The sequence below is a fragment of the Pseudophryne corroboree genome, chromosome 1 (assembly GCF_028390025.1).
Source record: "Pseudophryne corroboree isolate aPseCor3 chromosome 1, aPseCor3.hap2, whole genome shotgun sequence".
NCBI classification, from domain to species: domain Eukaryota; kingdom Metazoa; phylum Chordata; class Amphibia; order Anura; family Myobatrachidae; genus Pseudophryne; species Pseudophryne corroboree.
The window spans coordinates 508,794,087-508,806,136 of NC_086444.1; the positions used below are offsets into that span (position 1 = coordinate 508,794,087).

General features: G+C 41.6%; 1 protein-coding gene across 3 annotated transcripts in view; it reads left to right on the forward strand.

The window, feature by feature from the left end:
- TRPM3 (transient receptor potential cation channel subfamily M member 3) overlaps window positions 1–12,050 on the forward strand; it is a 694,734-nt gene that overhangs the window by 447,154 nt on the left and 235,530 nt on the right. For all 3 annotated transcript variants that reach the window (XM_063913891.1, XM_063913889.1, XM_063913890.1), the window contains one exon: window positions 6,527–6,755. In XM_063913891.1, the coding sequence (XP_063769961.1) occupies window positions 6,527–6,755 (229 nt within the window). The remainder of the gene's footprint in view (window positions 1–6,526; window positions 6,756–12,050) is intronic.

The window sequence follows — 12,050 nt, forward strand, 5'->3', positions numbered from 1 at the left end:
AGTTGAAGTTTCTCACCTGGAAGGTAGTCATGTTGTTGGCACTGGCTTCTGCCAGGCGGGTGTCTGAGTTGGCGGCCTTATCTCATAAAAGCCCGTACTTGGTCTTTCATTCGGATAGGGCAGAAGTGAGGACTCGTCAACAATTTTTACCAAAGGTGGTCTCCTCGTTTCACATTAATCAACCTATTGTGGAACCGGTGGCCAGGGATGCTGGGACAGTTCCAAGGTCTATGGATGTAGTGAGGGCGTTGAAGATCTACGTCGCCCGTACGGCGGTTGCCAGGAAAACTGAGGCACTGTTTGTCCTGTACACTTCCAACAAGATTGGTCATCCTGCTTCAAAACAGACTATTGCACGCTGGATTTGTAGTACGATTCAGCAGGCTCATTCTTCGGCCGGATTACCGGTGCCGAAGTCGGTGAAAGCCCATTCTACCAGGAAGGTGGGCTCATCTTGGGCGGCTGCCCGGGGCATCTCGGCTTTACAGCTCTGCCGAGCGGCTACTTGGTCGGGTTCAAACACTTTTGCCAAGTTCTATAAGTTTGATACCCTGGCTGATGAGGACCTTGCGTTTGCTCAGTCAGTGCTGCAGAGTCGTCCGCACTCTCCCGCCCGGTCTGGAGCTTTGGTATAAACCCCATGGTCCTTTTGGAGTCCCCGGCATCCTCTAGGACGTAAGAGAAAATAGGATTTTGGTACTTACCGGTAAATCCTTTTCTCCTAGTCTGTAGAGGATGCTGGGCGCCCATCCCAGTGCGGACTGTTTCTTGCAGTGTTCTCTTGTCGGTTCACTTAGTTTATACACGGATTGTGTATTTCTGGTTTCAGCGTGTTGCTGTTGTTTTTTCATACTGTTATCTGGTTTACTGTTACTACGGTTGTACGGTATGGTTGTGGTGTGGCTGGTATGTTTGTAGCCCTTAGTTTACACAAAAGCCTTTCCTCGAAATGTCCGTCTCTCCTGGGCACAGTTCCTATAACTGAGGTCTGGAGGAGGGGCATAGAGGGAGGAGCCAGTTCACACCCAGTTTTAAGTCTTTTCAGTGTGCCCAAGCTCCTGCGGATCCCGTCTATACCCCATGGTCCTTTTGGAGTCCCCAGCATCCTCTACGGACTAGGAGAAAAGGATTTACCGGTAAGTACCAAAATCCTATTTTTAGGGATGTGCACACTTATGTAACTAGTGTATTATTATTTTTTTATTTTCACTTATTTTTTTCTAAAAGTTGTCAATTTGATTTTCATTTTGTTGGTTGCAAGGTTACTGTACACTAATGGCCTGAATCAATACAGTGCAGATATCGCACCTCAAATGTCTGCATGTGTCAGAGTTTCACAGTGCAAACATTGCATTCTGATTGTTCTGTGCAAAGATACGCAGCATAGACTAAGATGCACAGGCCAGGATGTAATGAAGTCCAGTTTCGGCATCTATGCAGGATGCATGTTTTTTGAAAGAGGAAATCATATACAAGGCATGGTTTAGCCTTGTACACGATTGCCGGCCACAGTCTGAGATTTTTAGTGGACATTCTTGGGAGCTCTCAGTGATAAATAGACACCATATGTACTCCAAAAATATGAATGCCTAGAGAAATCTTATTCTCGTATTCATAGTTCTTTCAATATTTAGGAATGCATTGCTTATTCCGTTGTTCAATGGTAATAGTATGAAGTCAACCATAGAACTTTGTCAACACATTTTGCAAGAACTTTTATTAAACAGAATACAATTTAACCCATTTCATTAAGAAATATATACATTTTTGTACTAATGTTTCTTTTATTTTTTTGTTCATTGTGCTAACAAAATATTATTACCTACAGTATAGTCTGTAAAGGTCAATTGATCTCGCAAATTGGTATCCCATTATCCTATATCATTTTTAAGATTATCTACTTAGGTATCCAATTAAAGCATGCTGTCATTCTGCAGATTAAGTGTAACAGCTTTAATCAAATCTCTGTTGTATTCCTAATAAATCATACATATATTCCATAACTGTCCTATGTGATCATTTTCAGAAATCCCTAGTTGGATAACACATATTACTATAGCAACTGATCTATGCTTAAGACTATGCAGTCATTCCCTTTAGAAAACAAAGCATAATATTATCAAAACTTGTCTGAAACCTTCTTTTATGAAAGAGAATGTCAAATTGAAGGGTCCATCCATGAAACCAAAACAGATAAAAAAAAAGTCACTGAGAGTTAAATAAGATAGCATGAGTGTAGGTGAAGGTGGAACAAATCTGTGGATAGACCAAGACCATTTCACAGTACGGATTGTTATACTGGGTTTCTGGAGGGTAAGGTGATTAGTGTGTCATGGGTAGTGGAGCAGGTTCCAACATGATGCAAGCTTGTCAAGAACGCATTGTCTTTATTCAAGTGTTTTAGCGTTGTGGGAGGCATTCCCTGTAGTCACATAATGTTGAAATGGAAAAAATTATCAATGTTTAATTGTTTTGTCTGAGTACTGTATACTTGTTATGTGTTTGAAGTCTCTGCATTTTTGTATGGTGATAGGGGCAAGGTGTCAAGTGTCCCAAGGAAAATTCTCCAGTGTGTGCATGCCTGAAGGAATCAGTATGACCATAAATATATGAGTGAAGCAAACAAGGTTTATTCACACACACGGTGTAAAGTGTAGAACTTTAAATAGGCTGAGGACACGTGATAGCACAAAGTCAGTAACCATCTAGTCTCAGAGACTAGTCCCAGATTGGATAAGAACAATGGTGTAAAGTTCACAGATGATGCTGTAGTTTTTCAACTATTACAGGAGTTGGTTGTTGAAATAATATCTAAATAGGGTTTCCGGTTGTGGAGTGCAGATAACCTGGTTATCGCTGGAAGCTGATGCAGGTAGTTCAGAACTGGAACCTGGAGCACAGAACTCAGGACTGGAATCTAAAGCTGAGACTGGAATTAGAATTGGAATATTGAATAGCTCCATTTGGGGGCCATCTAGTGGCTGCCGGTAGATAAACATTTGAATTCCGCCCACTGAACTCTCACTATATGTTTCCTTTTACATGGAAGGTTCAGAATATTACCAGCTAGGAACAATACTGTATGTAAGTGAGTCTCAATATTTTATAATTAAAAGATTTGTTTATTACAATATGTTACCAACACCAAATAATACTAGTAAGCCTAAAATGAACAATTTACCTATAAGCTCAGTTAGTGTTTTGGTCCTGACAGAAGCAAAAACAAGTGCAAAAAGGGAAAAAATATGCACCTTGGAAAAACAATGTTGCACCGCAGAGGACAAATTTATGAACATTACAGCTTTAGAGTTGGGAATGGCATGCCCGAACCCTACTTGATTCAATTCTAAATTTCAGTGTAAAATCAAAGCTGCCCAGTATTTGTGCATTACATGCAAAATAAGCCTGTATTTTCTCTGCATGGTAAACGTTGGGTTACGGAACGGAATGATAATGAGCTTTCCAGCAAAATTTGTGCAGTTCTTAAAAGCTCTTGCCTCACTTTAAAGCCTTTTTTTCTGAAGCGATTAGGCTTTATTTTCACTTTTTCAGGAGAATTCCTTATGGTGCATGAACAACTTGCCTATTGACCCATTGGTTTTTAGGATTTTCGAAAATATGAAACTTTACAGTGTATGCTTCTATTTCAGAAGAAACACTTATGAGAGGATATGGATTGCACACAGCTCAGCTCAGATAAATGCTTTCAAGCTTTTGTCCATGCCGCATTTCTCACAATGCCTAGTAATGTCTTATCCAGCTCATTAGCACGTACTTGTGCATGACTCGGCTACTGCTGAAAATTGCACCTGTATTCAAACCTGTTCTTCCATAAAGCTTTATATCCCCACAACGCAGAAAGCTATTACAGGCACCTCAGCTATTTTCTATACAGTACGTTACTTCCTTTTTCTAGCCTTTTAAGATTTTATGTTATCCTTTCTCTATTTATCCTTAAATTCAAAAACTATTTCTTTCCTTTATTTAACTATCCCAAATAACTCCTCTGATTCTTCGGATTTCTCACTAAACAGACAAACCTGTGACCTTATTTTTAAAAGCATTCTGCCAATTTTAGAGTAGACACCCTAGACGATATGTCACCTGATCCGCAGATCAGAGCGTCCTATCGGGTACATCGTCTAGTGTGTACCCATGATATGCATGCTCCCACGGTTGATAGCGGCATTCCATGTCGGCCCTGAAGCATGTCACATGGCTTCACAAATGATCACGATGATTCCTTACAGATTCTCTTTTCCACTAAGCAATATTAAAGGCAACAGACCTTTGTATCAAAAGTGTTAGGAAAAACACAAGGAAAAGGAAGCCAGTGTGGTTTGTGAAAGAAGTAGCAAATATTGTGAAAGAAAAATAGATGGCTTTTAGGAAATATAAGCAGACACAAAGTAATGAAGACAAAGAGATATATCTTGTTAGACAGAAGGAGACTAAGAAGGTAATCAGATGTGCAAAGGCAAAAGCTGAAGAGAAAACGGCCCAGTCACTGGGTAAAGGAGGCAAAACTTTTTTTAGTTATATAAGCGAAAGAAGAAAAACAAAAGGCAGAATTATAAAACTAAAGACTGGGAATATTGTTGAGGGAGACAATTTAATAGCAGATCATCTTAATAATTATTTTTGCTCAGTATTCACTACTGAAAGAGAGGGGAAGGGGCCACAGTTAAGTTGCAGGGATATTCAAGAAAATGAAACAAGTACATTTACATAGGAGAAGGTCCTAACAGAACTCTCAAAGCTTAAAGTGGACAAATCTATGGGGCCAGTTGGGATACATCTAAGGATACTAAAGGAACTTAAAGAGGTGCTGGTAGCACCATTGACAGAATTATTCAACCAGTCATTAGCTACAGGAGTAATTCCAGAGGACTGGAAAAGAGCAAACGTAGTCCCACTGCACAAAAGTGGAAGCAAGGAAGAGGCAAACAACTACAGACCAGTGAGTCTTACATCAGTAGTAGGGAAACTGATGGAAGCACTCTTAAAAAAAAAAGAGTTGTAGATTATCTCAAATCCAGCAATTTACAGGATCCCAAACAGCATGGATTCACTGGGGGGAGATCATGTCAAACAAATCTTATTGACTTTTTTGACTGTGTGACTAAAGTGATGGATAAAGGTGGAGCCGTGGATATAGCTTATCTAGACTTTAATAAGTCTTTTGACACTGTCCCACATTGCAGACTGCTAAATAAACTTGGAAGCTTGGGATTGGATATTAGGATTATTGAATGGATAAAATCTTGGTTGCAGGATAGAAAACAGAGAGTTGTAGTAAATGGAGTGCATTCACAGGAGGGAAAATGTTACCAGTGGAGTACCCCAGGGATCTGTACTTGGACCAGTGCTTTTTAATATCTTTATTAGTGACATTGCAAATGGCATTAAAGGAAAAGTATGCCTTTTTGGAGATGACACAAAGGTATGCAACAGGGTAGACACACCAGGTGGGGTAAAACAAATAACTGAGGATCTAGGTAGACTAGAGGAATAGTCAAGAGTGTGGAAACTACAGTTTAATGCCCAAAAATGCAAAATCATGCACTTTGGTCTCAAAAATCCAAAGGCTAAATATAATATTAATGGCACTATACTGGAAACTACTGAGGAGGAAAGGGATCTAGGATTCACTATTTCAGGTGACTTAAAGGCAGGTAAGCAATGTAACAAAGCAATGAGGAAGGCTAGTCAGATGCTTGGCTGCATTGGGAGAGGAATCAGCAGCAGAAAGAAAGAAGTAATAATGCCACTGTATAGGTCATTGGTACGGCCTCATCTAGAATACTGTGTTAAATTCTGGAGGCCATATCTTCAAAAGGATATTAATACGTTAGAGACTGTACAAAGAAGGGCAACTAAAATGGTGCATGGCCTACATCACCAAACATACCCAGAAAGACTGAGACATCTCAATATGTATAGTTTGGAGCAGAGAAGGGAAAGGGGGGACATGATAGAAACTTTCAAATATATCAAGGGTTTTAACAAAGTCCAGGAGGGAAACATTCTCCAAATGAAGAGAAGCAATAGGACACTGAGACTGGAGGGGGGGGGGGGTTCAGGAGAAATATGAAGAAATATTACTTCACAGAAAGGGTAGTGGACAAGTGGAATAGCCTCCAATCAGAGGTGGTAGAGGCTAAGACAGTAGAGCAATTTAAACATGCATGGGATAGACATAAGGCTATCCTTACAAAGAAATAAGGATCAAATATTTTTTTAGATAAAAAAAATACGGTTAACAAAAGGGCAGATTAGATGGGCCAAGTGGTTCTTATCTGCCGTCAAATTCTATGTTTCTATGTTAAGCAACACTTGCCCCAAGTGTGTCTTATATCATATTCCATTTTAGCATCCATTTTAAGAACACACTGATCAGTATATCTCCTGTTCCTGCTTTATAGTCTCAGTTGTGTCCTATGTATCTAATATTATACCTAACCGGTCTCCACCAAAAACATTATGTGATGAAATAAAATAAGTAAACATGAGCTTTATGTTTCAGGGAGTTTGCGCAGTTGGCAGTAGAGTTATTGGACCAGTCCTACAAACAGGATGAGCAGCTGGCAATGAAACTGCTGACCTATGAGCTAAAGAACTGGAGCAATGCCACATGCCTGCAGCTTGCCGTAGCAGCCAAGCATCGGGACTTCATTGCTCACACATGCAGCCAAATGCTGCTGACCGATATGTGGATGGGCAGACTCCGGATGCGCAAAAATTCTGGACTTAAGGTTAGTTTTCCTACAGTATGTATCTGAGAGCAGGTCATTTTATAAAGATGCATGGGATAGACATAAGGATATCCTTACAAAAAAATAAGTATCAAATAAGGTTTGAGATAAAAAAAAATATGGTACAAAATGGGGCAGACTAGATGGGCCAAGTGGTTCTTATCTGCCGTCACATTCTATGTTTCTATGTTTCTAAAGCCGGGTACACACTAGCCGATGTGTGTACGGCGGGGTGCCGGCATCAGCAAGTGCATACACACTTGTCGATGCCGACGTGAAGGGAGTGGCGGTGGAGGAAGCGATGGGGGGGAGCAGGGGCCATGCTGCGGGAGCGTGCATTGTTAACAATGTTGAGTGTATACACTAGATGAGATAAAAGATAATGCTGAGATTGGCCCTTCTGAGCGATATCTTTTACTTTCTCGTCTAGTGTTTATGGGGCTTTTGATATGGGCATTTATCATATTGTTTTCTTGAAAATGTTCACATGGATGGCGGTCGTTAGGTCGACAAGCATTAGGTCGACATACATTGGGTCGACCACTGTAGGTCAGGACAGGAAAAGGAGACCATCCCTGTAACATAGATTAATAAAACCACCCTGTTGGGATATTTTACTATTTTGGAGTCTTTGGGCGGGATTCAATTCTTTTCACCCCTATCCACACCCGTTCTGTTTCTGCCCTCAGGGACGTTGTATCGTTATTTCAGCTCGCTACGTTCGGAGTAGCGAGGCACCTAACCCTTTACACAGCTAAATCTGATTACTATGGGTGCAATATGCGCGATAACAGAGATCATTTTAGAAAGGAAATTGGGTGTGATATATCATTTGAATCTCACCCTTTGAATGCTGCCTGTTATAATGTTATAATGTGAATTTCAGCTCATACAGTATGCTATAGTGTGAATTTCGGCTCATACCGTTTGGTGTAATGTGAATTTCGGCTCATTCTGTGTGCTGTAATGTGAATTTCGGCACATTCTGTGTGCTATAATGTGAATTTTGGCTTATACTGTGTGTTATAATGTGAATTTCGGCTCATTCTGTATGCTATAATGTGAATTTCGGCTCATACCGTGTGCTATAATGTGAATTTCGGCTCATACAGTGTGGTGTAATGTGAATTTCGGCTCATTCTGTGTGCTATAATGTGAATTTCGGCTCATTCTGTGTGCTATAATGTGAATTTTGGCTCATACTGCTTGGTATAATGTGAAATTCAGCTCATATCGTGTGGTATAATGTGAATTTCGGCTCATACTGCGTGGTATAATGTGAATTTAGGCTCATACCGTGTGCTATAATGTGAATTTTGGCTCATACTGTGTGGTATAATGTGAATTTCGGCTCATACCATATGCTATAATGTGAATTTCGGCTCGTACTGTGTGAAAGGGGCACCAGTACTAGATAGTATAGGTATATGGTGTGGTAAACTACACTGAAGGACATGCCCCATTTAGAGTGGCCACGGCCCCATTTCCGGAGCGCAATATAAATGGGATCCGGTCTTTAGGTCGACAGTAAGTAGGTCGACACTGTCTAGGTCGACCACTATTGGTCAACAGTGTATATATATGTCTATCTATCTATCTATCTATCTATCTATATATATATATATATATATATATATATACACACACACCACTGTGTAGCATAACGTGAATAACGGACATTACTGTGCTGTGTAATGTGAGCAAGGGACGCTACTATGTCGTGTAATTTTAATTTGGGCACTACTAAGTGGCCACGCCCCTTTTTTTTGCACATGCGCCTTCAATATTTCTATTATGAGGGGGTGGGGGGGGGGGCACCAGTCATTTACTTTGCCAGGGGGCTCAGACCCCTAGATACACCCCTGCTTAGGGGTTTTCCATGTTGCGCTAGTAGTCTACAGTAAATGTGCCCCAGCTGTATGTGCCATGCAGAGTTACTCTTCTGTAGATCTCTATTTTTATTTTAATAATTTGCAGATGATATGTTCGCTATTTTATTTTGGGTCTACTTGCGAATGTTCTTCCTTTGACAGATACTGTATGTCATGATTTGTTTTAGATATAAATAGGAGGATGACAAACCCTCTGTGTTCTTTTGGATTTGATTTCACCCAGAATGTAATTTGACATTAAAAACAAAACGAAAGCTATGTAATTTTGAGCTGTTCATATTCACATACAGTATTAGTACTTATAGCACTTACATTAAATTAAACAGATCTACAGATTATTTATAGAAATAAATCGTATTATTTCAAGTTGGATCTAAAACAATTCCATGTACTACCATTGGCCCTGTTGATGGCGCAGTCACCCAGTGCAATAGACTCACACAATACGCACATTGAAAACATGTTTCTTTCTATGTATATATTATTTTCATATATTTTCTCATCAGCAGAATATCGGGCAGGGAAAAGGAGTTCTGTTTCTCAGCAGCAACAGTCTCTCTCCCTAGCACATGCTGTTGTGAAAAGCACTCTCCTCGCTCTCCCTGCAAGTATCAAGGGGCAGTGGCAATAACACTGATGCTCCCCCACGGATCTGCCCCATGACCATGCGTAGTACTTTACTAAAAAAAATTTGGGGAGGGGACATGACCTTGCCTCACCAAGTCGGCCACGTTCCCCTGTAGCCTTATCCGCTGCTGATCTCGATGGCCCTGCTCACATCGATTGCATTTCTCTGTGTTATTAACCTACCATAGGTGGTGATGATGAAGCCAAATGATATTACTAATTAGATTACTACACTCAGTCTATGATTGCCTGCATCTGCACAACCCATCTGTTACCCCTGGCATAAGGTGACACATGTCAATTGAACTACTGTATATTCAAAATATATACAATCATTAGCGCAGCACAGAAGTGCTTATCTTATTCACAGGAATCAATGTGTGTCTAATCCTAAATGAGGCCATTATGCCCAAACACGAAATGATTACAGCATTAAGCCCCTTACGAAGAATTCCTTAGGATAGATCGTATAACACAAAAAATACAGCTAATAGCACTTATAGCACTCATTAGTGTTGTTGCTATATCACATCAAGTCATGGCCATCTCTTCACAATACTTAATTTATATTTACATTTATACTGTATCATGAGAGAAGATTCCTGTAGCAGGACAAAATAAGGTGTTTGTATTTCATTTCACTTAGTTGAATTTATTTTTGGGCATATATTATGTGACATTTTATATTATATATTATGGGGTATATGCAATTCCGGGCGAATTGCGGCACTTTTTCGCCCGTTTTTAAATTCGACACAATTCGGTCGTCGAATTCCATCCGGCGGGTGCCGGAATTCGACATATTCAATAAAAAACGGATTCGACAGTCCCGCTGTCGAAAAACGGACCAATTGACGGATTTTGAATCGACTTTTCAGACGGTACAAAAAACGGTAAAAAACCTGAAAAAAAATTGCGTGGGGTCCCCCCTCCTAAGCATAACCAGCCTTGGGCTCTTTGAGCCGGTCCTGGTTGCAAAAATACGGGGGGGAAAATGACAGAGGATCCCCCGTATTTTAACAACCAGCACCGGGCTCTGCGCCTGGTCCTGGTGCAAAAAATACGGGGGACAAAAAGAGTAGGGGTCCCCCGTATTCTTAACACCAGCACCGGGCTCCACTAGCTGGACAGATAATGCCACAGCCGGGGGACACTTTTATACCGCTCCCTGCGGCCGTGGCATTAAATACCCAACTAGTCACCCCTGGCCGGGGTACCCTGGAGGAGTGGGGACCCCTTCAATCAAGGGGTCCCCCCCAGCCACCCAAGGGCCAGGGGTGAAGCCCGAGGCTGTTCCCCCCATCCAAGGGCTGCGGATGGGGGGCTGATAGCCTTGAGTAAAATGAAAGAATATTGTTTTTTTGCAGAAGAACTACAAGTCCCAGCAAGCCCCCCCTCCCCCGCAAGCGGGTACTTGGAGAACCACAAGTACCAGCATGCGGGGGGAAACGGGCCCGCTGGTACCTGTAGTTCTACTGCAAAAAAAATACCCAAATAAAAACAGGACACGCACACCTTGAAAGTACAACTTTATTACATACATGTCGACACACACACATACTTACCTATGTTGACATGACGTTCGGTCCACTTGTCCAAGTAGAATCCACGGGGTGTACCTGAAAATAAAATTATACTCACCTAAATCCAGTGTCCAGTGATATTTGTAATCCACGTACTTGGCAAAATAAAAAAACGCATTTACCCGATCCACACGGACTGAAAGGGGTCCCATGTTTACACATTGGACCGCTTTCCCCGAATGCTGACACCCCCTGTGACTCCTGTCACAGAGAGTCCCTTCAGGCAATCAGGGAGCGCCACGTCGTGAGCTGTCAGACAGCGCATCGCACAGCCCCTCCACGTGGATTACAAATATCACTGGACACTGGATTTAGGTGAGTATAATTTTATTTTCAGGTACACCCCGTGGATTTTACTTGGACAAGTGGACCGAACGTCGTGTCAACATAGGTAAGTATGTGTGTGTGTCGACATGTATGTAATAAAGTTGTACTTTCAAGGTGTGCGTGTCCTGTTTTTATTTGGGTATTTTTTTTGCAGTAGAACTACAGGTACCAGCGGGCCCGTTTCCCCCCCGCATGCTGGTACTTGTGGTACTCCAAGTACCAGCTTGCGGGGAGGCTTGCTGGGACTTGTAGTTCTGCAAAACCACAATATTCTTTCATTTTACTCAAGGCTATCAGCCCCCCATCCGCAGCCCTTGGATGGGGGGACAGCCTCGGGCTTCACCCCTGGCCCTTGGGTGGCTGGGGGGGGGACCCCTTGATTGAAGGGGTCCCCACTCCTCCAGGGTACCCCAGCCAGGGGTGACTAGTTGGATATTTAATGCCACGGCCGCAGGGAGCGGTATAAAAGTGTCCCCCGGCTGTGGCATTATCTGTCCAGCTAGTGGAGCCCGGTGCTGGTACAAAAAATACGGGGGACCCCTACGTCTTTTGTCCCCCGTATTTTTTGCACCAGGACCGGCTCAAAGAGCCCGAGGCTGGTTATGCTTAGGAGGGGGGACCCCACTCATTTTTCCCCCTGATTTTAACCCATTCCAATTTCCCACCCCTTCCCACTAAAAACCATGCTCTCTCTATTTTAGTCAGTTAAAAAAAAAAAATCTTTTAAAAAATATAAAAATAATACTTGTGTCCCTCTAATAGACAAACCAAGTACATAATCCCTTCTAATATAAATAGATATGCTATTAGCAATAAAAAAAAAAAAAAACATGTTTTAATTTTTTTTTATTAGATTCCGCCAGCAA